The sequence below is a fragment of the Acinonyx jubatus genome, chromosome E2 (genome assembly GCF_027475565.1).
Source record: "Acinonyx jubatus isolate Ajub_Pintada_27869175 chromosome E2, VMU_Ajub_asm_v1.0, whole genome shotgun sequence".
NCBI lineage: Eukaryota > Metazoa > Chordata > Mammalia > Carnivora > Felidae > Acinonyx > Acinonyx jubatus.
The window spans coordinates 59,250,753-59,275,068 of NC_069396.1; the positions used below are offsets into that span (position 1 = coordinate 59,250,753).

The 24,316-nt window shown below is 50.8% G+C and overlaps 1 protein-coding gene and 1 long non-coding RNA gene across 15 annotated transcripts; both read right to left on the reverse strand.

The window, feature by feature from the left end:
* Nucleotides 1–1,903: 1,903 nt before the first annotated feature.
* On the reverse strand, nucleotides 1,904–11,352 carry LOC113597321 (uncharacterized). Of its 3 annotated transcripts, none has more exons than XR_008293722.1 (4): nucleotides 8,810–11,352; nucleotides 5,641–7,108; nucleotides 3,195–4,754; nucleotides 1,904–3,060 (listed from the first exon to the last, which is right to left on the reverse strand). It is a non-coding gene; the product is annotated as an uncharacterized LOC113597321 (long non-coding RNA). The 3 variants fall into 3 exon arrangements; XR_008293723.1 differs by lacking the exon at nucleotides 8,810–11,352 and adding an exon at nucleotides 7,531–8,238; XR_008293721.1 differs by lacking the exon at nucleotides 8,810–11,352 and having other exon boundaries at nucleotides 5,641–7,505.
* Nucleotides 11,353–14,450: 3,098 nt separating this feature from the next.
* ZNF772 (zinc finger protein 772) lies at nucleotides 14,451–24,282 on the reverse strand. 12 transcript variants are annotated; one of them, XM_053210817.1, is made up of 5 exons: nucleotides 24,095–24,282; nucleotides 21,849–21,924; nucleotides 18,346–18,384; nucleotides 16,406–16,513; nucleotides 14,451–15,813 (listed from the first exon to the last, which is right to left on the reverse strand). In XM_053210817.1, exons 1-5 carry the CDS (start codon nucleotides 24,095–24,097, stop codon nucleotides 14,669–14,671), a joined length of 1,371 nt encoding a protein of 456 aa, XP_053066792.1. In that variant the 5' UTR covers nucleotides 24,098–24,282; the 3' UTR covers nucleotides 14,451–14,668. The 12 variants fall into 12 exon arrangements, with proteins under 12 accessions (XP_053066792.1, XP_053066790.1, XP_053066791.1 ...); XM_053210815.1 differs by lacking the exon at nucleotides 24,095–24,282 and adding an exon at nucleotides 16,871–16,997 and having other exon boundaries at nucleotides 21,849–21,871; XM_053210816.1 differs by lacking the exon at nucleotides 24,095–24,282 and adding an exon at nucleotides 16,871–16,991 and having other exon boundaries at nucleotides 21,849–21,866.
* Nucleotides 24,283–24,316: the final 34 nt, after the last annotated feature.

The following is a 24,316-nucleotide window of genomic DNA, read 5'->3' on the forward strand; positions in this document are numbered from 1 at the left end:
TTTACCCTCTGATCGCACCTGGTAATCTGGGTCCCCTCTGGGGTTGGCCCTTCACCACTTCTATCTGAAGGAATGGAACCCTTCCTTGGTCTGCAACTGGGCAAGTTACAGCTCACAGCCAGACGCCAAATTAAACCGCTCAGAGACGAGGGGTTCCGCTGCCTTCTCTGAGGCTTAGTTTTCATGGAAATGGCACCAGGCTTTGAGAACAGCTTTCCTGGCGTTGTTTTTCATTTCTTAGCGGTCGCTCAAGCTTGCAACTCCCACCGCCTTCATGTCTCCGGACTCCCAGAGCAACAACAAGGCCAAAATCGTTGGTTTCCCAGCAGATGGGTTCCTCGAGTGGTAGCGGGAAGCTGGGCGCGCGGGAGGAGGCACCATGTCTGCGCTTGCCCGGGGATGACCACCACCCTGTGGCACAACCATCCACCAACAGGAGTGCGGGGTGCACAAAGCGGCAGAACAGCGGGTCCCAGGGAGCCCCTGGCGAGCACCCTGAGGCACCTGCCTGGAGGATTGATCACCAATCACCTGCAGGATTACGCAGTCCAGGGCCGGAAGTTCGTCTGAGGTGTCAAGGAGGATTGGGGCGCGCCCGGGTGGCTCAGTCGCTTAAGCGTCCAAACTTCAGCTCCGGTTACGATCTCAGGATTTGTGAGGTGCCAAGAGGCACCCACAGGGGGGTCGGGGTGCGGGAGACGGGCCCCTAGGTCTCAGAAAAGAGCCCGCATGCGTGCCCGCGCCCATCGCCGGACCGCTGTCGGACCGCCCCTGCCTCGGAGGCTATCGCACGGCTCACGACGCGGGAAGCGGTGCTCGGCCCCACGGAGAGACCAGGGGGCTCCACGCCAAGGGGAGGCGCTGGGACGCCTGGCAAGGGCTACTCCGCTCGAGAAATGAGCGGCGGCAGGGACGTAGGGGGAGAGCCTTGATCGCAAAAGCTCGTTCCCCCAATCCTGGCCCACCGGGGTTGCAGAGATACCCGGACACGCGGGCAGGGGCTTGGAGATGAAGGGAAGCACAAGGCTCCTTGAGCAGCCACTGGTCGGCCTGGGAGTCTGCGCTGCTCCGGGACGCACCGCCGCGATGCATCACAGGTTCGAACCCCCACCGTCGCTGTGGGGCGCGCCTCCCTCCCCCACTCGACTCCCCACTCGACTCCCCACTCCACCCCCGCTCCCCGGGCGCACTGGGGTGGACGGAAGCTCAAGGGGCCAAGGCGAACCCGCACTTGGGGGCTGACCTCGAGTGGTCCGGGGGCGCACAGCGCGGAGGGACGGCCTCTCCACTGCGGGGAGAACCGCTTACGAAGCCGCGGAGAAGGAAGGCGTGTCCGCTGGGCCAGCGGCCCCGGCCCAAACGGAGCCGTGGAGCAGGGCGAGGCCAGGCGGGTTCCGCATCCCTGTCTGCGCACCGCGCACCCGCCTGCAGGGAAGGAGCTCGTGGAGTGGGAGGAGCAGCTCCCCGCACCGGAACATCCGTCCTGCGTCTGGTTGGAGCCCAGCCCAGCGCGGAAGAGCGGGCTCACCACGGAGTTCGGCTCCAGGAGCTCCAAGGGGAGCCTGCACGGACAACACCTCCGGGCCTGCTTTGGACCTCCAGCCTCGGCCGCTGCCTGGTCCCCGCGGCGGGGGTCACACGGGCCAGAGGACGCCCTTAGGCGCCTGAGGATTGAAGCAGCCTCGAGGTCGGGGCTCGCGCATGCGCGGTTACTGCCGCAGAGACCCAGGGTTCCAAGCGAAGGAAACTGCGTTAGCGTCCACAAAGCAACCTTCTGAGCTAATCCGCACTCCCACTTCAAAGCACGGGGGTTGGAAACCATACCAGCCCTTTCCTGGTAGCAAAAATAAATAAAATAATTAAAATCAAAAAAATACTAGCCTTTGAGTGAAAAAATTACGGATCACGGGAGCCTCCTGGGTTCAACTACTGGCCCCCCCAACACGATCCCATCGCTGCAACCCCGGAGCTCCTGGGGCCACCTGGCCGACTCAACGTCGGTCGTGTCTGCGAGGCGCTCGGAACGCGCGGGGGCCGCCGCGGGCCGGCTACGTCCTCCCGTCTGTCTGCATGCGCAGCTGCCCGTCCGGAACAGAAGACGGGTTGGAAGAAACTTCCGTGGAGGCATCTCCGACCGCCGGGCCCCGTGGGGAACCGCGGCCAGACCCCGAGCACCTTATCCCCGCCACCCTGCACGTTCCGTGACGCTCCTCGTCTCCGGAGCAGGATTCCGAAAAATCGAGCGCAAGAAACCACGCAGGCACAAGTGCCGCCGGGGTCCGCCCTCCCCGGCCCCCGGGGCGCGGCCGGTGCATCCACGGCTATCGGTTGGGACTTGGGAGAACTTCGGCGGAGGCGCCTCCGACCACCGGACCCCACGGGGAGCCGCGGCCGGCCCCGGGCACCTTACCCCGGCCTCCCCGCACGTCCCGGGCCGGCCTGCCCCTCCGGAGCCGACCGCCTCTAGGCGCGGGGCACCCTCTCCCCTTCCCCCGCGGCGCCACACTGGGTTCCCGCAGGCAGAGAGGCACCAGCAGGTGCCGGTCGACGTTCACCCTTCCCCGGGAGGGCCTACGAGCCACTCCCTAGTAGAACGGCGCATTCAATCTCCAACGAACTGATGCGCGGCGATGCGCCGGCGACCCCGGGATGATCCCGCCAGCGCCCCCGGCCTCCTGGAACCCTTCCTCGGGTACCGCCGCCAAATCCCACCCCTTGTCGATTTCGCCGGAGCTCTGGAGGGTGGCTCCGTCTAAGAGGAGCCACCAGATGGCGCCCGACAACCGGCGCGAACGTCCCCAGACGCATCTGGATCCCGGCCATCGAGGGCGCGCTGCCTGCCGCCTCGACGTCCAGGCTTCGCCCTCCCCACCTCGGACTCGCAGACTGTACAATGTGAGATTTTGCCTCCTGCCAAGTAGGGGGCATTCCCGCCTACCTCCTTCCCGGCCACCGCCTCTTGGCCTAGTCCCAGCTCCTCTGTTTCTGCTTCCGGATCCTGCACGTGACCGGTTTCGTGCGCCCTGGATGGCGTGGATGTGCGCCTCCTTTCCAGGGGGTCTGCGAGTAGTAAGAGGTTAAGGCATTAGCCTTTCTTGTCACTCCGTTACCTCCATAAATTAAAATCCCGCGGGCACGTTTTTACACACTGGTAAAGCTGGCAAGAAGCTTACTTAGCTTTTCAGAAGACTTACCATTAAAAGTTCGCCAAGGGAAATGCTGTTGCATCCACACGACTCTTGACACAGAATGCTATGGGCACCAATGACAGTCACAACAAAGTTTATTGCAATGAGAGGCAAGGCCGACCGATCGGGACAGACACTCTTGATAAGAGTACTGCCTCGAACAGCCGGCGTACAGAGTTTTTATGGCCGATCACATCGTTTTATCATCACCTGGGAACAGAACAGAGAAACAGTTCCCAGACGAGTTAGAAACAGTTGCCAGATGAGTTAGAAACAGTTGCCAGAAGATGTGATTATTTTAGACTTTCTGCCGCTTAGTTGCAACCAGTGGATCTTCTTGACCTTGCCTCTGATGCTCTTTTCTTTGAGCTTTTGTTTCCTTGGTTGGTGAAACCTGATTTACAAGAGCATGAAGCATAATTTACAAGAGTAAAGCAAGGCTGTTATCTCTTGACCTTCAGTGTCAGAACAAAGCTGTTATTTTTCAAGCTAGGTGTTAGCCCTACACTACACTTTAATCTTTACATTTCTCCCTTTTCTTGTCAGTGAATAAATCCCTTGATTCATCATTAGGAACTAAGGGGACGTAGTTGGACCTAATCATCATAATTTTTATTTCACCAACTCGCCGCTTGACGTACTGTACTAACCAATTGATAATGCATGGGCCGATAGTTAACCCGAGAAGTAACAATAGCAGTGGCCCAGCTATGGTGGTGAGCAGTGATGTGAGCCAGGGGGTCCAAGAGAATAAATTCTGATACCAATTATTGCTGGCCTTTTCCTTCACATTCGACCTTCCTATTTGCAGGGCAACTGTAGAACCCTGGTATGTTAGCCAATTTTTGTTCTTGATCCCTGTGTCCACATCCATAGGTAACCATATAGGGGTTTTCGGGGACCGGAGGAGCGAAGCCCGTTGGCTGTTTATAATTAGTAATTAAAAGTCCCCCATGAGTCCCTCACCAAGTCGCATAAATCAAACAAAAAACAAGGCACAGTGGAAGAGGTATTAGATGCTATCACCTTCCCCGTGACAGTGTCCCTGAGTTCCCAGTGGTATGGCCAAAAAGATAGGGGATGCAATTCCATACAGTCCCCCACACTTATCATTATACAAACCCAGACAATTATTATTATTATGCCCACATCAGTCTTACCTTTAAAGGATCCTCTGAGTGCCTTCGGACCTTCCATTGCTGTTCATTATCTGGTTCCGTATCAGTCTGGGGTGTTCCTGCCTTCACACAGTTTTTTTTTTTAACCTGAGAGTCATGAATCCAGGTTCGGACACCATCTACCTTCACGGCCGTGGGTGTAGTCAGGATCACGGCGTGTGGTCCTTTCCAGAGCGGCTCCGGGGTTTTAAGCTCGTGCCTCTTGACCCAGACTAAATCTCCTGGTTGAAAGGGGTGGGGAAGAACAGGAGGATGAGCGAAGGCTTCTTTTAAGGCCCTGGTTATTTCCTTTTGTACATGTTGCAGGGCCACGAGTGAAGCCAGCAAGCGGTCCTGTTCCAACTGTTCCATTACGTCGCCTCCTAGCCTCGGCAGGATAGGTGGAGGTCTGCCAAATAAAATTTCATAAGGGGGAAATCCCTTGACAAATGGAGTACAACGCGCTCGCAAAAGGGCAAAAGGCAGGACGTCAACCCAATTTCCGCCCGTCTCGAGGGACAATTTGGTTAAGGTCTCTTTTTTTTTTTAATTTTTTTTTAACATTTATTTATTTTTGAGACAGAGAGAGACAGAGCATGAATGAGGGAGGGTCAGAGAGAGAGAGGGAGACACAGCATCTGAAACAGGCTCCAGGCTCTGAGCAGTCAGCAGAGCCCGATGCGGGGCTCGGGGACCGCGAGATCATGACCTGAGCTGAAGTCGGACGCTTAACCGACTGAGCCACCCAGGCGCCCCGGTTAAGGTCTCTTTTAGGGTCCGATTCATCCTTTCTACCTGACCCGAGCTCTGGGGTCTATACGTACAACGCAATTTCCAATCTATTCCCAATGCCCGGGCTAGACCCTGGGACACCTGCGCCGTGAAGGCCAGGCCATTGTCCGATCCTATGCTCAGAGGCAGCCCGAATCTAGGAATTATTTCATTTAATAATTTCTTAACTGTCGCCTCGACCCACCCAGAGAAGGTGTCTACAAAAACAAGCAGGTATTTGTATCCGTATTTCCCTGGTTTAATTTCAGTAAAGTCTACTTCCCAAAACCGGCCTGGCTCAGTTCCTCTATCTCTTTTAGCTTCTGAAACCTTCCTACTTGCACCCTGATTTACTTGGGCGCAACTTGCACACCTTTCAACCACCTCTTCAATCTCTTTTCCCAGCCCTTGCGCCCTGAACTTCTTCCGCACTAATTCCGCCATCTTCGTTTTTCCCAGATGAGTCCCTTGGTGGAGCGGACACACCATGCGCCGCCCGAGTGCCGTGGGTAAGAGGATCTTACCTTCAGGATCCTGAGACCACTTTTGTCCCGGCATCATACTTCCCCCTTTTCTTGAAACCCACTCCAAATCTTTAGGAGTGTAACTGGGCTCCCTCGGTCAAGATCGGTAGCTCCAAGGCACTTTTGCTTTTAGTTGGGGCAGCTTCTCGGGCTGCTGCATCAGCCAGGCGGTTTCCGACTGCTTCTAGGGAGTCGCCTTTCTGACGTCCCGGGCAGTGAATGATTGCCAGCCTCGCAGGTTCCCAGATGGTTGCTAGAAGATCTAAAATTTCAGCTTTAGTTTTGATGGCCTTGCCTCCCGCCGTGAGGAGACCGCGCTCTTGATAAATGGATCCGTATACGTGCGCGGTTGCAAAAGCATAGCGGCTGTCTGTATAAATATGAACTGCTTGTTTCTTCCGAGTTGGAGGGCTTTTGTTAGAGTGATGAGCTCTGCGTGCTGGGCTGAAGTTCCCGGGGGAAGGGTCTGTTGCCATAAAACCTCGCGGTCCGTCGTCACTGCAGCCCCGGCGTGCCTTTGCCCTTGAAACACAAAACTACTGCCGCCTGAAAACATGCTGATATCAGGGTCCTGTAAGGGAACGTCCGTAAGAGCGGAGCGGAGGGACGAGATCGTCGCCAAGGTTTCTGGGCAGGAGTGCAGAGGGGGACCTTGTCCTTCGGGCAGCAGAGTGGCTGGGTTTAAGGCTGCGGGGGCACAAAAACGTATTCGGGTCTGGTCGAGTAGCAACACTTGATATTGGGTAATCCAAGCATTTGACAGCCGTCGCTCTGGGGGAGCCCGCAGTAAAGCCTCCACTTCGTGGGGCCCGGTGACAGACAGTGCCTGCCTCAAGGTTAGTTTGTCTGCGTCTTCAACTAAGAGCGTGGTGGTGGCAATTTGTCGAACGCGTGGGGGCCACCCGGAAGCAACTGGGTCCAGCCGCTTGGATAAATAGGCCACCGGTCGGCGCCAAGGTCCCAGACGCCGAGTCAGAACTCCCTCGGCTACCCCCCCTTTTCGGCTACAAACAACTGGAATGGCTTGGTGGGATCTGGCAGGGCCGAGGCCGGTGGGGTCATGAGAGCCTCTCGTAAGGCTTGGAAGGCTTTAGTTTGAGTCTCCCCCCACGTGAAGGACTCTGGAGACCCCTTGAGAGTGGCGTACAAAGGGGCTGCCCGTTCAGCAAAACCAGTTATCCATACTCTGCAGTAGCCTGCTGCCCCCAGAACTCGCAAACTTGTTTGCGAGTTTTAGGCTGAGGAATATCGAGTATAGCCCGAATTCTTTGTTCACCGAGATAGCACTTCCCTTTTGAAGGTTGTAACTTAAATAGGTCACCGCAGTACGACAGATCTGCACTTTTCTGGCTGACACTCGGTACCCCAGTTTTTGCAGAAGACTCAAGGGTTCTCTGGTGGCACTCAGGCATTCTAAATGAGAGGGGGCCGCCAACAAGATATCCTCAACATATTGCAATAGGGTTACCTGCGGGTTGGAGATTCGAAATGGCTCTAAATCCTGGTGCAGGGCGTCATTAAAAAGAGAATTTTTAAATCTTTGGGGGAGTTGCCTCCAGGTGAGCTGTCCCTTTTCAGGATCAGTCCATTCAAATGGAAATAGTGGCTGGCTTTGTGGGGCCAGCGGGATGGCAAAGAAGGCATCTTTTAAGTCCAGAACTGTATAATACACCTGAGAAGGGGGAAGCAAACTAAGGAGAGTATAAGGATTGGGTACAGTGGGATGAATGTCCATTTATAAGTCTGGGGCTGCCTGTAAGACAAGGCCAGATTTAATGCCCTTCTATTTTTAGGTGCCTCAGGGTCTACAGGGGTAAAGGTGCGGTACACCTCTGTGAGCCTTTCTAAGGCTGAGGGGCTTTCCTCGGTCCCCTGAATTACTTCTGTTACCTTAGACATGTTTGTGGGCCGGCGGGCGGCCGCTCAGAGACCTCCCCCAGTAGAGTCTGGTGAAATAGGGTCAATGATCGCCTACTGTGAGGAGCGTTTGGGTCCCAATTTTCAGGATGCGAGGAAGGAAAAACTTCCTTGAATCCAGCGGGATCCTCGGTGGGTTGCCCGTTTGGCCCCATCACTAATTTCCGGGCCTCGCGACGGATCTTATCCCGCTCCTCAGTGGTGAAGAGAACCTGCAAGAGCTGCTGGCAGTCATCCCAGGTTGGCTGATGGGTCACAAATAGAGTTTCAAGAAGAGAAATGAATGCTTGGGGTTTCTCTGAGAACGAGGGGTTTTGAAGCTTCCAGTTATAAAGGTCACTAGTGGAGAAGGGTACATAAGTCATAAAGGGTCGGACATCACCCTGCAGGGGTGCAGGGGTGGCCCTGGAAGAAGGGATAGGGCAGCGGGAGGGAGGGGGATGGAAGGGAGTCCCTGACCGGGTGTGAGAAGGGCTCAGGAGAGTGTCCCGACTCGGGCTTGCTTCCTGATCTGAAGCATCTTGACCTGTATTCTTTGGGCAAGAACTATAGGGCGGTGGGTGGTACGTTCCTTTTTTTTTACCCCCCTCCTGTGCAGGTGATAGAGGGGGCGGCCGCTTAGTCTCGTCAAGATTCTTATTCTGAGCTCCAGATGGGCGGCCTTTGAGTGGCAAAGCCTGTACTTTAGGGAGGCGAGGGGGAAGGGGAAGAAGTTTTCACCGATCTGGAGGTTTTTCGATGAGGGTTCTCCGTGCCCCAATGTATGGGATTTGGTCTTCGTGCCTGGAAAAGATAATATCACGAACCTTATATATCAAAGTAAAGTTAAAGGTCCCCTGTGGAGGCCATTCGACCTGAAAGCTGGTCCATTCCACCTCGCAGAGTTCGAAGGACTGGCTTCTTAATGTGGAGGCCGAAAACTGAGGCAGCTCTCCAATAGTCCTGGAAAGGGGTTAGCATGAGACTCAGCGGGGTGGGGGTAGTCTGATTCTGACCGATGACAAAGGTAGGCAAAACTGACAAGGACGCACAGCCAGTCAACAGGAAGAAGACAAGACACGAAGAAAACACAAGTTCGAGATCTCAAGGCCGGTAGGCCGTCGCAGCCACCTGAAAATAGGATCCTACTTGACAAAAACCAAACCTAATGGGGTCCACCGGCGTCCCGGTAGGATCCCTGACTCTGGTTCTATAGCCGCGTCCGGCAGACCCTCCTGAGTCATTCAAATGGCGCGCCCCAAGAATTCCTTACCTCTCCCAATCCCGAGCCTCCTCCCAGGGGTTGGCGGAGCAATCCGAGGAAAGGGCCCTGTTTCAGACCTTTAACTCTCCCGGCCAATGCACCAAATGTTGCATCCACCCGACTCCTGAAACGGAATGCCACGGGCACCAGTGACAGTCACAACAAAGTTTATTGCAATGAGAGGCAAGGCCGACAGATCGGGACAGACACTCTTGATAAGAGTGCGGCCTCGAACAGCCGGCGTACAGAGTTTTTATGGCCGATCACATCGTTTTATCATCACCTGGGAACAGAACAGAGAAACAGTTCCCAGACGAGTTAGAAACAGTTGCCAGATGAGGTGATTATTTTAGACTTTCTGCCGCTTAGTTGCAACCAGTGGATCTTCTTGACCTTGCCTCTGATGCTCTTTTCTTTGAGCTTTTGTTTCCTTGGTTGGTGAAGCCTGATTTACAAGAGTATGAAGCATAATTTACAAGAGTAAAGCAAGGCTGTTATCTCTTGACCTTCAGTGTCAGAACAAAGCTGTTATTTTTCAAGCTACCTGTCAGCCCTACACTACAATTTAACCCTTACAATGCTCTAAGGGAAGACTAGGGAAGTCTCTTCCCTTTTTTTGTACCAAGGAGAATTGGTTTTTTTTTTCTAAATTTTAATATTTATTTATTTACTTTTGAGAGAGGGAGGGAGAGGTGCACAAGCAGGGGAGGCACAGAGAGAGGGGGAGACAGCATCAGAAGCAGGCTCCAGACTCTGAGCTGTCAGCACAGAACCTGATGAGGGGCTCGAACCCGTGCACTCTGATACCATGACCTGAGCGGAAGTCCCACACTCAACCTACTGAGCCACCCAGGCGCCCAGGGTTTCTTCTTAATTTGCTTTAACTCCTACACACCTTCCTCTGTATTTCTTGTAAAGTAGGTATTTGTGAGACGGGTATTTCAGGTCTACGCCAGGTGGACAGTTGTGCAATGTGACACTCCGGGAGATACATGGAGTGTGACACGTGTGAGATTAGGACACCCCTCAGCAGAACCCGGAAGCCCCTACATACATCCCAGGGACCCTGTATGACCAGCGAGGCGTGCTGGTGCCCTTCAACAAGCCACACACACGCATTATACCGTGCCCTGGCAGAAAACAGGTGCAATAGACAAGGGACACACAGCCGGCTTGTGGAGCTTGCACCAGGGGCTTGTGCCCCAGAGGCGGTGCCAACGCACCCTCGCAGATATGAGGACACGAATGCACAAATACTCTGGGGAGACTTGTGAGACAGCCATGGCACAGGGACACCCAAAAGCCTGGTATGCAGATACACACGCACAATCACACAATCCCCATGGGCTGAGGGTGACAAGGTGATTTCCACCTGGCTTGGAGAGAGTCCCCTGTCCCCCCCCATCCTGGTCCCATCCCCGCAGGTTTGATGATGCTTTGCTGCTGGTCAGAACTGGGAGCTGGAGGCACACCTTGACACAACGTGGAGACTCACCCAGGTTTGAATCCTCAATGTAAACACGGAAGGATACATGATGGGAGGAAATCAGCCCAAGCGCAGGTGGCAGAAAACCTAACTTGGAAATGCTGCCAAGAAGGCCCAGGAGTCAGTGTGAAGCTGGCAGGGGGCAGGGGTAGAGCGAGGGGCGGGGGGTGGTTACAGACTGCTGGAGGGGTCAGCGTGCCTGAGTTGGCTTCAGGGATAGTGGACCTAGAGTGGTTTGGGGAGGGGGCCATTTTGGTGGGTGCTTAGCTATGGTTTGGGTGATTTGCATTTCCCCCAGAGTCTTGGGGAGAACCCTGTAGTTCCAGCCGTGCAGGCAAGTCCGGATTCTTTCCTCCTCCTGGTGTTTCTCAGGTGCTTTACTCCTGAGTACACGGGGGCTTCTAAGTCAACCTCAGCAGTTTTCCAGCTGCCAAATCACAGCTACAACCACCACAATGAAACGCATAGCTGAGCAAGGTTCCCAATAAACTCAAAAAACAAACATGGAGAAGAAATCTCATTGCTTAATTTCATAAATTTTTTGTGAAGTGTTGTAAAGCTCCTGGAACTCTCACAGGCAAACCACTATGCGTGGCCACAGCTAAGCGTGGGCTTCCCAGGTACCACCATACACTTATTCTCAAGATGCTATCATTGGGGTGCTTCGAAAGTCCTCCTGGGGAGTCTGGGGGGGGCTCAGTTAAGCATCCGACTCTTGACTTCGGCTCAACTCATGATCTGGTGGTTTGTGGGTTCAGGCCCGAGTCTAGCTCTGTGCTGACAGCTCAGAGCCTGGAGCCTGCTTTAGAGTCTGTCTCCCTCTCTCTCTGCCCCTCCCCCATTCATGCTCTCCCTCAAAAATAAAGTAAAACATTAGAAAATATTTTTTAAAAAGGAAAAATCTTAAAAAAAAAAAAAGACCCCCATCCTTTCTCCCCATCAAGCACTGTGTTCTGGAGAGCGGGAGGATGTGGACAGAGCTCTGGGTCCTACATTGCCTGGGGAAGGGCTCATCGTTAAGTGTGGTAAATATACATGAAGACACAGGGGCACGATGAAACAATTCTGCTGCAAGGTAGTGTTCCCTGGTGTCTGAGAGCTTTGATCCTGGAGGGAGAGAGGGGAATTTGGACACTTTTAAGCACTGCTGATAGATAATTGGGGGTGGGTGGGTGCCATGAACTCTTAGTTGTGCTTCAAAAAAAAAATAAAGATTGCTACAAATTCAAGTACCCCAGGTGCATTCAGCCCTCAGTCAGCCTTTCCAGTATCTTCCTAATTCTCAGTGATGAGGGTCTGAGAAACCACAGGGGCTCTTCCCAACTGTCCCTCTCAATCAGCTTGGAGAAACCCCTCTCCAGGTTGGAAATGAAGCTCTGCCAATGACATGAGCTAGATTTGCAGCGTTTGGACCCACTGTTACAAAGCAGTCCTTGCGTCAGAATATACTAGAGCGGCTCAAGCAGTAGGCGTCTCTAGTAAACTCCAATTGGTCCCTGGGTCTGAACCTATTCCCTTTTGTCTAGGCCCTTTGAGATACTCACTCTTTTTCTCCTTACTCTGCCCCTATTCATTTATTGGGTTGAGATTTCTTAGAGAAGAATCATGCCAGACTTTCTCCCAAAAAGGGGTGACTCATTCTAGAATTTTACAGCAATAATCACAAGAGCCAACCAGGGGAATTAAGAGACCATGTGACATCTTTTATTCGTTGTCTCTGACAGCACTATAGCAGACTATGGAGAGCTAATCGTTTTGTTCCTATTGTATCAGCTACCATCCTCTTTATGGGCAAGATCCTCAACTGATATTGGCAAAATCCACTAAGCTTGAGCCCACGCAACTTCGTGATCTCAGCAGGCGGAAGATCTCTTCCTCCCCTGGCAACAACCCAGCCAATGAGAGATGGCAACAGCTCAGCCAGTGAGAAGCCACTATACTTACAACTTGCAGTTTACTCCAATGGTCTTTCAGTGTATAAAAGCTCTTCCCAACTTCCCCTTTCCTCAATACAAAAAAGCATTTCTCATCTCTGTTCTCTAGACTTGCCCATGGTTTTGCTGAAACTTGCTCGTCCTGGATTGCAATTCTGAGCTATTCCTAAATAAACCCATTTTCTGCTGGTAAAATAACTATAAGTTTTATTTTTAAGGTTAACATAGGAGTAAGACAGGTGGCATCACTTAAGATTCTATAGGTACTAAAATAATGAGAATAGTTTGAAAGGTTTGCCTACTTGAATAAACTGAATTCCTTGAATGACACAAATCACTAATGCTCACTGTAGGGGCAAAAAGGTAACGTCTATAGATCTATATCCACTATGAAAATTAAATTTGTAGTTGTAAATCTTCCCATAAACTCCAGGCCCAGTTAATTCTCTGGTGAGTTCTACAAAAGAAAGAAACAATACCAATTCTGTTCCAGAAAATTAAAAATCAGGGAATACTTAACCAACTTAATGTGTAAAGGCAGCATTATGGTGATACCAACTAAACCCAGGCATTAGGGAAAATTAGAGACTAACATCCCTCATGAGCATAGATGCAAAAATCCTTACGAAGAGAAACACAACAAATAAATGCAACGATACATAAAAAGAATACATTGTGACCAAATGGGGCTCACTGTAGAAATGTAAAGTGGGTTCAGCTTTTGAAAATTAGTCAATGTAATTAATCATTAAAAGACTAAAAATGTAAAGAAAAAAAAAACTATGATTGTGGTAACCAACATACAAGAGACTCTGAAATCCCTACCTCCTTGTATTCTGTCAAGGGGCCCCCTTCTACTTATACCAGGATTAGTCTGTGTTACCTATAGAATAAGTCATTTCCTGAAAAAGAAAAAAATTACTTCTAGAAAAAGACTAATGAACGACAAAAATAATTATGCAGAGTTAAATAAAGCCATATACACAAGAGCACATATTAAAGTGTTACCTGTAGACGTATATTTTTCCATATAAAATCCTAGGAAATAAAATCTGCATTGACAGAAAGCAAGATGGGTGGTTGCCTAGGAATGGGTAAGGAGGAGAGGGATTGGAGGGCAAATCAGAAAACTTTGCTTTCACAGGTGCAAACATGTTATCAAAACTAACCGAATTGTATACTATAAATAAGTACAGTTTATTGCAGAAAACGTAGGTTGCTGACAGTGACAGTAGCCGTAAGAGACACAAATACGGGAATCCTGAGAATTTCCATAAGCCCTCATACCGAAGCCACAGTGATGGAAACATGTGGATATACCTTTACAAGAGTCACATTCCCTACAGTTTGCTCCCAATTCCCTATTAATCAGTGTCCCCGTACCAATCAGGATTCCTACCTAGTCTTTTTAGGGGACAGGGACATCTTCCTACTAATAGTAGATTTCAGGGCCATTCGCAGGTCTCAAGGGGCCAAGTTCTCCTCAAGAAAATATGGGAACATGAAACATCCCTCTGGAACAAGGGAATCAATTCAAACTGCTCCCAGAACACCAGAGACTGTCACAACAACTGCCCACTACTCGGGGTGACCTTGATCACACAAATAATCTTGGAATACAGGCCAAAATATGAGACCCACCAAGATCAGTATTCTTTCATAGACAGCCTTGAGCAGTGATGCAAGTTAAACTAAAACTAAAACGAGAGCTGTTCTTTGCCATTCTGCTACCACCACTGAGACACAACATTTGGAGTTCTCACAAAACCTGTTCCTCCCTTCATGCCGGCAGAGCCCAATCCTGTTCTCAGCACAACCCACAGAGTGAACAGAGTCCCCAAGACTAAAGGTAGTTGGAAAACTAAGGTATTGCTTGCAAAAACAGAACAGTGTGAGGCAGGCAATTCCCAAAGTAGGTGACTTGGAGACTGGATAAATTCATCGCTAAGTGCAACATGGGACTAACAAAGTCCATGAAAAATGGAAACCCTCTCTGCAAACAGCCAGCAGAACAAAGCCTGCAAGCTTATGACCAAAACTGAGTCATGTCCTTGCTTAAACCAGCTGATGGAGGCAAAGGCAGGAAGGAGTGAGGATTTTTAATGGGCTCTACTACTGATGATTCCCTCTAGGAAAGGGAGGAGCAGCAGAGATCTGCCTATTAGAGCACGTCAGGGTGACTTGTGCAATGTGGGACTCTGCCCTTCCATACATGGCTGGTTTTTCTTCACAGACACTGGTGGCCACAGAATTCTGGCAAAGGTCCTGGGCATGTTATAAAGTACAATGCTGCACCAGAAAGCTTCTGACTCAACCTCCCCAGGGTAGATGTTTAAACGTATGAGGTTCAACTTCCAGCTGATGGCTACTCACGGAAGGCTAAACTCAGAGCTTCTCTTTAGTGTCAGTTGCTATGTTGCACAAGGAAACGGTATACTCCCTACTATACTAAGGCCTTTCTCCAGTGTGAACTTTCCAATGTCGGATGAGGGAAGCTCTTTGCCTGAAGGCCTTCCCGCACTCACTGCACTTATATGGCCTTTCTCCAGTGTGAATTCTATGATGCTGAACAAGTACATGTTTGTGGCTAAAGGCTTTTCCACAGTCGCTGCACACATAGGGCTTTTCACCATTGTGAACTCTCTGGTGCGCAATAAGGTCAGAGCTCTGGCTAAAGAACTTCCCGCAGGCAATGCACTCATAGGGCCTTGCCCCAGTATGGACGCTCCAGTGTTTAATGAGTCTGTATTTGTGACCAAAGTATTTCCCACATTCGCTGCACTCGTAAGGCCTTTCTCCAGTGTGTATGCTCTCATGCTGAACAAGTGTGGATTTGTGGCTGTAGGCTTTCCCACACTCGCTGCACTTGTAAGGCCTTGCTCCAGTGTGGACTCTCTGGTGTACAATAAGGTTGGAGCTATGATTGAAAACTTTCCCACATATGCCACACTCATATGGCATTTCTCCAGTGTGAATTCTCTGGTGCTGAGCAAGTATGGGTTTGCGGCTGAAGGTTTTCCCACATTCGCTGCACTCATAAGGCCTTTCTCCAGTGTGGACTCTCTGATGCTGGACAAGTGAGTCTTTGCGGCTGAAGACCTTCCCACATTCGCTGCACTCGTAATGCCTTTGTCCACTGTGAAAGGCCTCCACACATTTGGCGTTACTGTTTGGCTTCCAATTGCTATGAGGGGCACGGTGCTGGAAAATGCTTGAGCTAGTTGGGAAGTCCTTATAACCCTTCCCGGTCATAAAAGGCATCTCCAATGGTTCGACAGGGCAGCTGTTCACAAGCAAGGTGCCGCCCTCGTTCCCTCTGAAGGGTTCCCCTCCACTGTGCTGCTTCTGGTGCTGGAGGTTTGTACTGAACCAGAACTGTTTCCCACATGCCCCACATGTGTATGATTTCTGCCCAGGGTGTGTTCCCTGGGGCTCAGCCAAGTGCAAAATGTCTTTCAAGAGTGGGCCACAAGTCTCACAGGGGTGGGCCTTCTGGGTAGAAGGGCCTGCCTTGGGAGTCCTGACCTGTGACACACCCACAGAAATGTTCTGCTCAAAAGCTGTCTCCTCGTCCTCCGTTCCATGCCAAGAACCTGAAAGCAGACAAATGCTGGTGAAGTGCAAACGGACACTGATGGGAAGGGCAGCCTCATTACAAATGTGTGTCTAACAGAAATAAGATCAAGGTCATAGGACTGCTGTCAGAACAAGAGGCCCAAGCTCCAGACGAATAAAGAGCCGCTAACCAGTAGTTAGCATCTAAAGATCATAGGATGGAAGAGGCCTTGGCTGGGACAGAACACAAATGTAGGGTACAGGCCAGGAAGAGCATTTCAGGGTTTCAGTGAGGCTTTGGCTGCTGGGGGCAGTGAGAGTTGTGTAGAAGGTATGTCTACTGAATAGCTACCACTGAACACCTGATATTTAAGGACTATTTGGCGTATGTGCACATCTCATAACCACTAAGTATAGGCCAACGCTGGGGAGCAGTGCAGAGGAACAGGTGAGATATGGAGACAGAGGTGGCGAACAGACAGAGGTCAAAGTTCAGAGCATAAGACAAGTGTGTACGTGGGAAACCAAAGACAGAAAGAAACAAACGTGGGAAGAGAGGGTAGGGAGTGACCAGAACCCAGCCCTGACACCACATCCTTCCCCACTCCCACTCCCCAGGGCCACACCCACCCTGAGCCTCTCTGGTCCTGGCTGGAGTAACGTCTGCCCAGTCAGATACCCAGGGCTTGCCGCCCAGCTCCAGTGAGGCAACCCCGAGGGACATGGAAGATTCATATCCTAAGAAGAAGATGAGACAGGTAAATGGCCAGCACTGGTCTGGGTAACCCACCACTCAGAGAAGAAAACTAAATATTATAAAAATAACCTCAAAGTAGGGTCTTACTAAGAATGGCTCAATGGGCTCGGCTAGTAGTGACCACACTGGTCCCTGCAGTTCCTGGCCCTGGCAGACTACTGGAAACATCGGCTAGAGGAAGCAGGCAGAAACTGGAACACAGGGGTGCTTGGATCTGGAGAGGGGTACTCAGTCAGAGAGAGGACAATCTCTGATACAGGAAGAGCTAGACGCCCTTGGGGAACAGGGGAGCGGCAGAGCCCAGTCCAGAACACTAGGGTGGGTGTAGGGGACCTTACCCAGCGAGGCCGTAAGTGCCAAGTTCTCCAGCATCACATCACGGTACAGGAGCCTCTGAGCCTCATCAAGGAGCCCCCACTCCTCCCGGGAGAAGTACACGGCCACGTCCTCAAAGTTCACCTGCCCCTGCCACAATGGCGAGAGCCAAGTCCATGAGCAGCCTCTCTCCCGAGGACACGCATCTAGGCCCCCACAGATCTCCCCGCCAAGTTCCTTCCTACCTAATTCCTCAACTCAGAGGAAGTAACGGGGACTGGGTGCCAAAGGTGTCTGCTCTCTCCTAAAGTCCCTTTGATTACTGTGTCCACCCAGGGCAGCAACAGGCAGGTGGTCAGAGAGGCACCATTGAAGCTCTGGGCCTGGTCTGTGGAGCTGCAGTCCCCTCCCCCACCTCCCGCCAGCTAGTTCTCCGGTGGCTGCTACCATCATGCTACCGGACAACCCAAGCTGGACTCACCTTTGTCCTCTAAGTCCCCAGTACCAGGGCCCAGGAGCCAGCGGTTCACACTCCTTTCCATATGCACACTATTCATAGGGTCTCTCACAACTCTGGCCCCCCACCCAGACACTGGCCTCCACCATTACTTTCCTGGCTCGCTAACCACACTGTTGTGCATATTCCTCTTCTCAAGCCCACCTACACACCCGCTTCTATTCCTTAGATGTCTCCATCCTAATGCCCTCCACCGAAGTCCAGTCCTGTCTTCAGCAGCTCACCTGACACCTCCACTCAGTGTTCTCTGGCACACGTTAAGACTCGTCACCAGGCCACAAATAAAATCCTGAAATCTGATCTGAGTTACGTCTATCACTGACATGCCCATCTTGGCTGATGGAACATCTACCCTTCCAGGTGATAAGACCTAAAGCTTCAGGGTTCTTTCTCTCACTTCAAAAAATCTGATCCAATACTTCTCCCATCTACACAGCTCCCCTGTGGCCCATCCATTACTACCACTCACCTAGAATGCTGAAGCGCCCTCCTCCCTGGTCTCCTCATGGCTACCACAGCTCCCTGTACCCTCACCACACACAGTCTGTTCTCCACCTGGCATCCAGAGGGGGCCTGCTAAAACCTGGATCAGATCACCTCCCTCCTCTGCTCCTACCCCACGGCTACACAACCCTCAGAATGGAGGCCCAGCCTGTCAGCGGGCCATCTCAGACCGGACTCCTGCCCACCTGCTCCTGATTCCTACCGCACGTGGTGGAGACCTGCGGTTTCTTGAAACCTTTAATCTCAGTCTCTCCTCCCTGTTGGTTTCCGGTACCTGGAACAATGTTTTAACAGTCACTCAATATAGGAACCCTCCCACATAACCCGTGGCCTGGACCTATAACTCTGGGCTGAGGATTTCTCCAGGGTCCTCAAACTCACGCGCTGGGGCAGTGTAAGCAAAGTGTCGTAGGACACCACAATCCTGGAGATCATGTGGATGGGGTGGGATCGAGAGCACAGACACCCTTCCCTCACCTGCACAGGGTCCATAATTACTTCTGAGTTCGTGGGAACCTGTGGGAAGAGGAGGCTGTGAGAGACAAGAAACCACGAAGGAGCCCCAAAAGCTCACGGCTCCCCCCTACTCCTGCCCCAACACAACGACCTGGGGCTGACTGTCCACCCTCTGTGCCTCAGTCTTTAGGGCCACCTAACAGCTGTGTAAACTCGGACTAGGTCTGTCTGTCTGTGCCTCACTGTCCTCATCATCTCCTGACCTCCACCCCAAGTTTGTTCCATAATCAGTCTATGAAATACTTTGAAAACCTTCAGATCGCGTCCCTCCCGTTAGAACCTTCCATGGCTCCCGGGGCGCTCAGAATGAAGGCACAGCCCCTCTGAATGTCGCTGCAAGTGTAACTCCTCACACTCCCTGACCCTTTCACAAACCAACGGCCCCAGGTATCCCGCAGCCTCCGGCTGTCGCTCCTCCGAGCCTTCGCACATGCTGGGCCCTCCCTGCATCGTCCTTCCACACCCCAAACGCCGGCTGTCAGAAACGGGACCCAACCGCCCCTGCTGTCTGGACACAGGGGCCTAACCTGCAGGGACCTGAAGCAGCCCTCATTCGAGCTCGGGTTCAGAAAGGGAAGTCGGGGGAGGGCCCGAGAGCGCAGCACCCACCTGCCCCTCATCCGTCAGTGGGGCCGCCTCCACCCGAACCTGCGGACCCGAGAAAGCGCAGGGAGAGGAGAGGGTCATTAACGATCGGCGGGTGCGAGGACGCGACCCTCAGGCCCGCCTCAGCTCAGGGGAGACAACGCCTCCTCCAGTGTTTTCCCTCTCGGGTCACCTCTCTGCGAGATGGACCAACCTGGTGGGTTAATCCAAAAGCAAACAAAATGTCCGCTCTGGAAGGGAACGGAAGTCCCACCCTGACGTCTCCCGCACCAACGGAAACGCCACTTTCCCAGGCATTCATTGGCCCGGCACCACGGAGGCTCCTGGGTAACGTAGTTTCAGTTTCGGCAGCAGCTACACTGGAAAGGAGCATCCGCGCCACCTCCAAAGCAGAAGCCTCCATAGAGCTGGTGGCGCCTAGAAATTGCGTCATGTTGAGGCCTGGGCAGAGCTTCGCTTTCCCTTAAAGGAGCCGTTACCATATTTCCCATCAGTGTAGTCTGCCACACGTTTGGAGATATTCTCTTTAGGCATAGAATGCTCACCCAAAACTCAGATGGACACCTTGTATGCTAATGTCACTCATATTTTTAGAGCTGGAAGCTAACACTTGTAGCCTGCAGTTCTAGAGTTAGTTTTGTGACACCCAGCATTTTGGGTCAGAAACAAGAGAAGGAAAGACTCCAGACAGGGCCAGGATGTGCAACAGGCAGAGGGATATTGGGCGCCGCTGAAGCACTCGGGGAATATTTGTGTCTCTGGTTGCCTCAGAAATCATTCCTCCTGCCTGTATAGTCAGTGATTGTGTCGAACACAGGTCTAATACTTTTTTTTTTTTTACAAGATATTTCTTACTCTGTATACAGAGATGTATTCAATTCCATTTTGGTATCTTACAAATGTCTGAGAGAAAGGCGATTTAGCAAATGTCATTGGCAGTTAGGAGGGCAAGAAGAACAGCTTCTGTGCGTAGGAATTAGCCACAGAACTAAATTTGTATAGGGACACCTGGGTGGCTCAGTCGGTTAAGCGTCCGTCAGACTTCAGCTCAGGTCATGATCTCACGGTTTGTGAGTTCGAGCCCTGCTTCGGGCTCTGTGCTGACAGTTCGGAGCCTGGAGCCTGCTTCGGATTCTGTGTCTTCCCCTCTCTGTGCCCCCCCCCCCCCCCCCCCTGCTCACATTCTGTGTCTCTCTGTGTCTCAATAATAAATAAATGTTAAATTTGGATACACAGTAAAAAATGTCGTTTAAGTGAGTGTGACATAAGAATATTTGAGGCCCAAAGTGATTCATGTAATGGAAAACAAACCCACAGGCAATAAATTTCTAAACAAAAAATTCAAGTCCAAAAAAGCTTGATCTCAGGTGAAAGGTCTGCAATGAGAGAAGGAACGAGGATCGAGAGAGATGTGCATCTTTTGATTAAAACAAACGTTCAGGGGCGCCTGGGTGGCTCAGTTGGTTAAGCGGTCGACTTGGGCTCAGGTCATGACCTCGCGGTCCATGAGTTCGAGCGCCGCGTCGGGCTCTGTGCTGATGGCTCGGAGCCTGGAGCCTGTTTCAGAGTCTGTGTCTCCCTCTCTCTGACCCTCCCCTGTTCATGCTCTGTCTCTCCCTGTCTCAAAAATAAAAATAAAACGTTAAAAAAAATTAAAAAAATAAAACAAATGTTCATTATCTATGCAAAATGTGAACATATCCCCCTGTGGGGTTAAAATGATGGAATTCCCATGCATTCCTCCAGATACTCACTGAGAGAAGGCTATTTGCTTAATGTTCTAAATCCCTTATATTTCTAAATGGGAAGAAAATGCATTTGTAATTCTGTTAACTTTAAAAATAGAAGCTGCCAGTTATTTTACCAGCAAAAGATGGGTTGATTTGGGAAAAGAGAATTCCAATCCAGGACAAATAAGCTGCAGTAAAACTGTAGGTGAGTCTGGGGAACAAAGGAGAGACACAATTTCACAGGGCGAAAAGAGGAAAGTTGGGAAGGCTGTTATGAACTACAAGTCCATTGGGGTAAACTGGGATTAATAGTGTGGTACCTTTACTGGCTGAGCTGTTGCCTGAGGGGATGAGAAAAGTATCTCTACCTTTAGTTGGAGTAGTAGAGTATCAACATGCAAGGTCTAGTCCAGGTAAGGTCAAGTCCATCTCTTCCTTTTGGGTCTGCAATTGACTACAAGTGAGAGAGAGAGTGAGAGCTCCCCCTGTGGAAACCTCTTGACTCCTTTTAGTGAGGTTTCCCATTAACTAATTTTCACAACTCAAATGTATTAATGTATCAAATAGATATTTGTGATTTTTAGCTTAAATATGATAAGTAGGAACAGAGCATATATTTTTTTAGGCTAGAAGAGGAAAAATTTGGAATATAACTTGTTGACCAAGAAAGAAGTCACTGACAATGAAAAACAACAGAGTCTTATTTGGCAATTAGAATTGCAATTCAGGAGACACAGATTCAGGTAGAAACGTGGATAGTGTTCTGAGGAAGACAAGGAAGTGGGCAGAGTTATAGAGAAAAGTTCAAGAGGAGGCACCTGGTGGCTCAGTCAGTTAAGCATCCCACTTGAGCTCAGGTCATGATCTCATGGTTTTTGAACTCGAGACCCATGTTGAGCTCTGCACTGACAGCTCAGAACCTGGAGCCTGCTTGGATTCTGTGTCTCCCTCTCTCTCTGTCTCTCTCAACAATAAATAAATATTTAAAAAACATTAAAAAAAGATAAAAGTTCAAGAGTATAGTTCCCATTTTCCTCCTGCATATCTTATGTCCCAGTGATTGGCTTTGCTGCGCATCAGTTAAACAGATTTGGATTCGGTCCCACCCCAAAGTCCTGCCCAGCCTACCTGAGGTCAACCAGGACATGTAGCCTATGTTCTCTGCTGTACTGCTCTCCTTGAGGGGAGCGGAGACCTCTTTCTCCTTTTCAAAGTAAACAAAACATTGACAGCTTTCAGGAATGGGACTGTAGATTTCACCCAGAAGGAGTAGCAGCTGTTGAGTCCTACTGACTATATCCCAGAGTCCGCTAAAGTTATTGAAACTATCCAATCCAAGCTTTGCTCAGTGTACCTACCCTGCCTGGCTTGTCCTTCCTATGAGAACCCCAGTAAAGACTCTGGGCCATCTTTCACCTCTCCTTCTCTGCCTCCTGATCCACCGTGGTGCTTCTCCATGTGGCCCTACATTGCATGGCATGCCTCTGGTTTCTAAGGATTGGAGTGATGGCTTCTTCCTTTCTGAAAATAATTTCTGTGTCTGTATGTCTTACCACAGCTAATTAGAACTAATCCCAGTTACGTTTGGAGACAGTAGATAATCATTTTACCTAAACTAAATGATTAAATTGCCTGTTCTGTCCTCACTGATCCAGTGATCAAATTCCACATCCTTGTGTGGCTGTTTCAGGCTGTTGAGATCATCCATTTGTTTATTCCTGTGACAAAATTAAACTATCTACATAGCCTTTTCTCTTTCTTTACTTTAAAAACTGCTATACATTCAGTTGAGTGTTAGTAAGAGATGTACAAATTGTGCTTTTTCTTTTCTTTTCTTTTTAGGGAGCAGGGAGAGGGGCAGAGGGGGAGACAATCTTAAGCACACTCCATGTTGAGTGGGAGCTCGATGTGGGGCTCGATCCCATGACCTTGGGATCATCACCTGAGCCAAAATCAAGAGTTGGACAGTCAACCCTCAACAGACTGAGCCGCCCAGGTGCCCTTCATGCTTTCTTTTTTAAGTTTATTTATTTATTTTTGAGACAGAGAGAGTGTGTGTGTGAGAGAGAGCCACGGAGGGGCAGAGAAAGAGGGAGAATCCCAAGCAGGCTCCATGCTGTTAGCACAGAGCCCAACGTGGGGTTTGATCTCACAAACAATGAGATCATGACCTGAGCCAAGACCAAGAGTTGGATGCTTCATGGACTGAGTCACCCAGGAGCCCCGTGTCTTTTCTTTCGTAAAGACCACACCTATAAAACTATCACCCAATGTAAAACAGAATATATAATGTTTCTTAGGCATTCCTTGTCCCTTGCTCCCTTTACATGACCCTGAGGCTCCCTAGAGTTCACCTGACATTTTGATTATCATGCTGTTGATATCTTTATAGTTTACCACTTATGTATATTTCCCTAAATGATAGTCTAGAGTCACATGCCACATTGTGGCCTGATTTAATAACTACTGCCACTTGAGTCTCTATCATTTCCTGTTCTCAACTCCGATATTGACTCTAAATTCCTTTCCAGAATCACCTAGCACTTAACACCTACTTCCAGAAAGTCACAGGAAGGAGCGAATGCTTCATCATCTTTTGTTCTCACGAGTGATTCCAAGGCAGTGATGGATTTAGTCACTGCTCAGCCCACAGATGATAGGGACAGGAGAAGAATTGGGGAAATGAAGACTGGCTCCAAAGAAAAGAAATGGAACCAGCGGTGAGGGAGGTGCCGGGAGTCCACATACTAAACTGGTGGTGTTTCTTTTACCAGTGCTGCCTGGTGTCAGTAATAGTTCAGCATCCTTCCTACCCGCAGGGAGTTTGCTTTGTCTGTGGAAATGAAAGGGCAGTGGGAACACGGAATAGAAAGGGATGAAGGGGAGAAATCTGGGAGTGAGAGGAATGTTGGCTTATGGGTTTGAAGCCTATTGTCCTACTTGAACACCAATGTTGGGCCCTTAAAAAGGGAAAGGGCGAGCACCTGGGTGGCTCAGTAGGTTAGGCATCCGGCTTCAGCTTAGGTCATGGTCTCCTGGTTGGTGAGTTCCAGCCCCACATCAAGCTCATGCTGTCAGCATGTCAGCACAGAGCCCACTTCGGATGTTCTGTCCCCGCCCCCCCTCTGCCCCTCCCCTGCTTATGCTCTCTCTCTCAATAAATAAAATTTTAAAAACATTACAAAGGGGGAGGGGGTTGGGGAGACACACACAGATGTGTGGGGTGAGGCAGGAAGGTGAACACCTGGGATCCCCGACTACCTCCCCACCTACGTTCAGAACTAAGCCATTTCTCCTCACACAACAGGCGTTGCTTCACCATCGCTGTCTTTGATATCGGGCATCCCCTTGGCAAGGGAAGTCTGGTAATGTACCATTGGTTCATTACGAGGAAACCGCTTTACTGTGAGAGTCGCTTTCAGTCCTTCACGAGGAGGAACGCCTGTGGCACCAGATGCTCGGGGAAACTGAAATCCAGGCCCAGCTACACTCCTCTGTTGGAGAGTCTGGGACAGTTCTTGACCCAGATTTCTCCAGCCAGCTCTCTGGGCCTTGGCCGCTGCCTCCCCGGTGGGGCGGTGGAAACTACATTACCC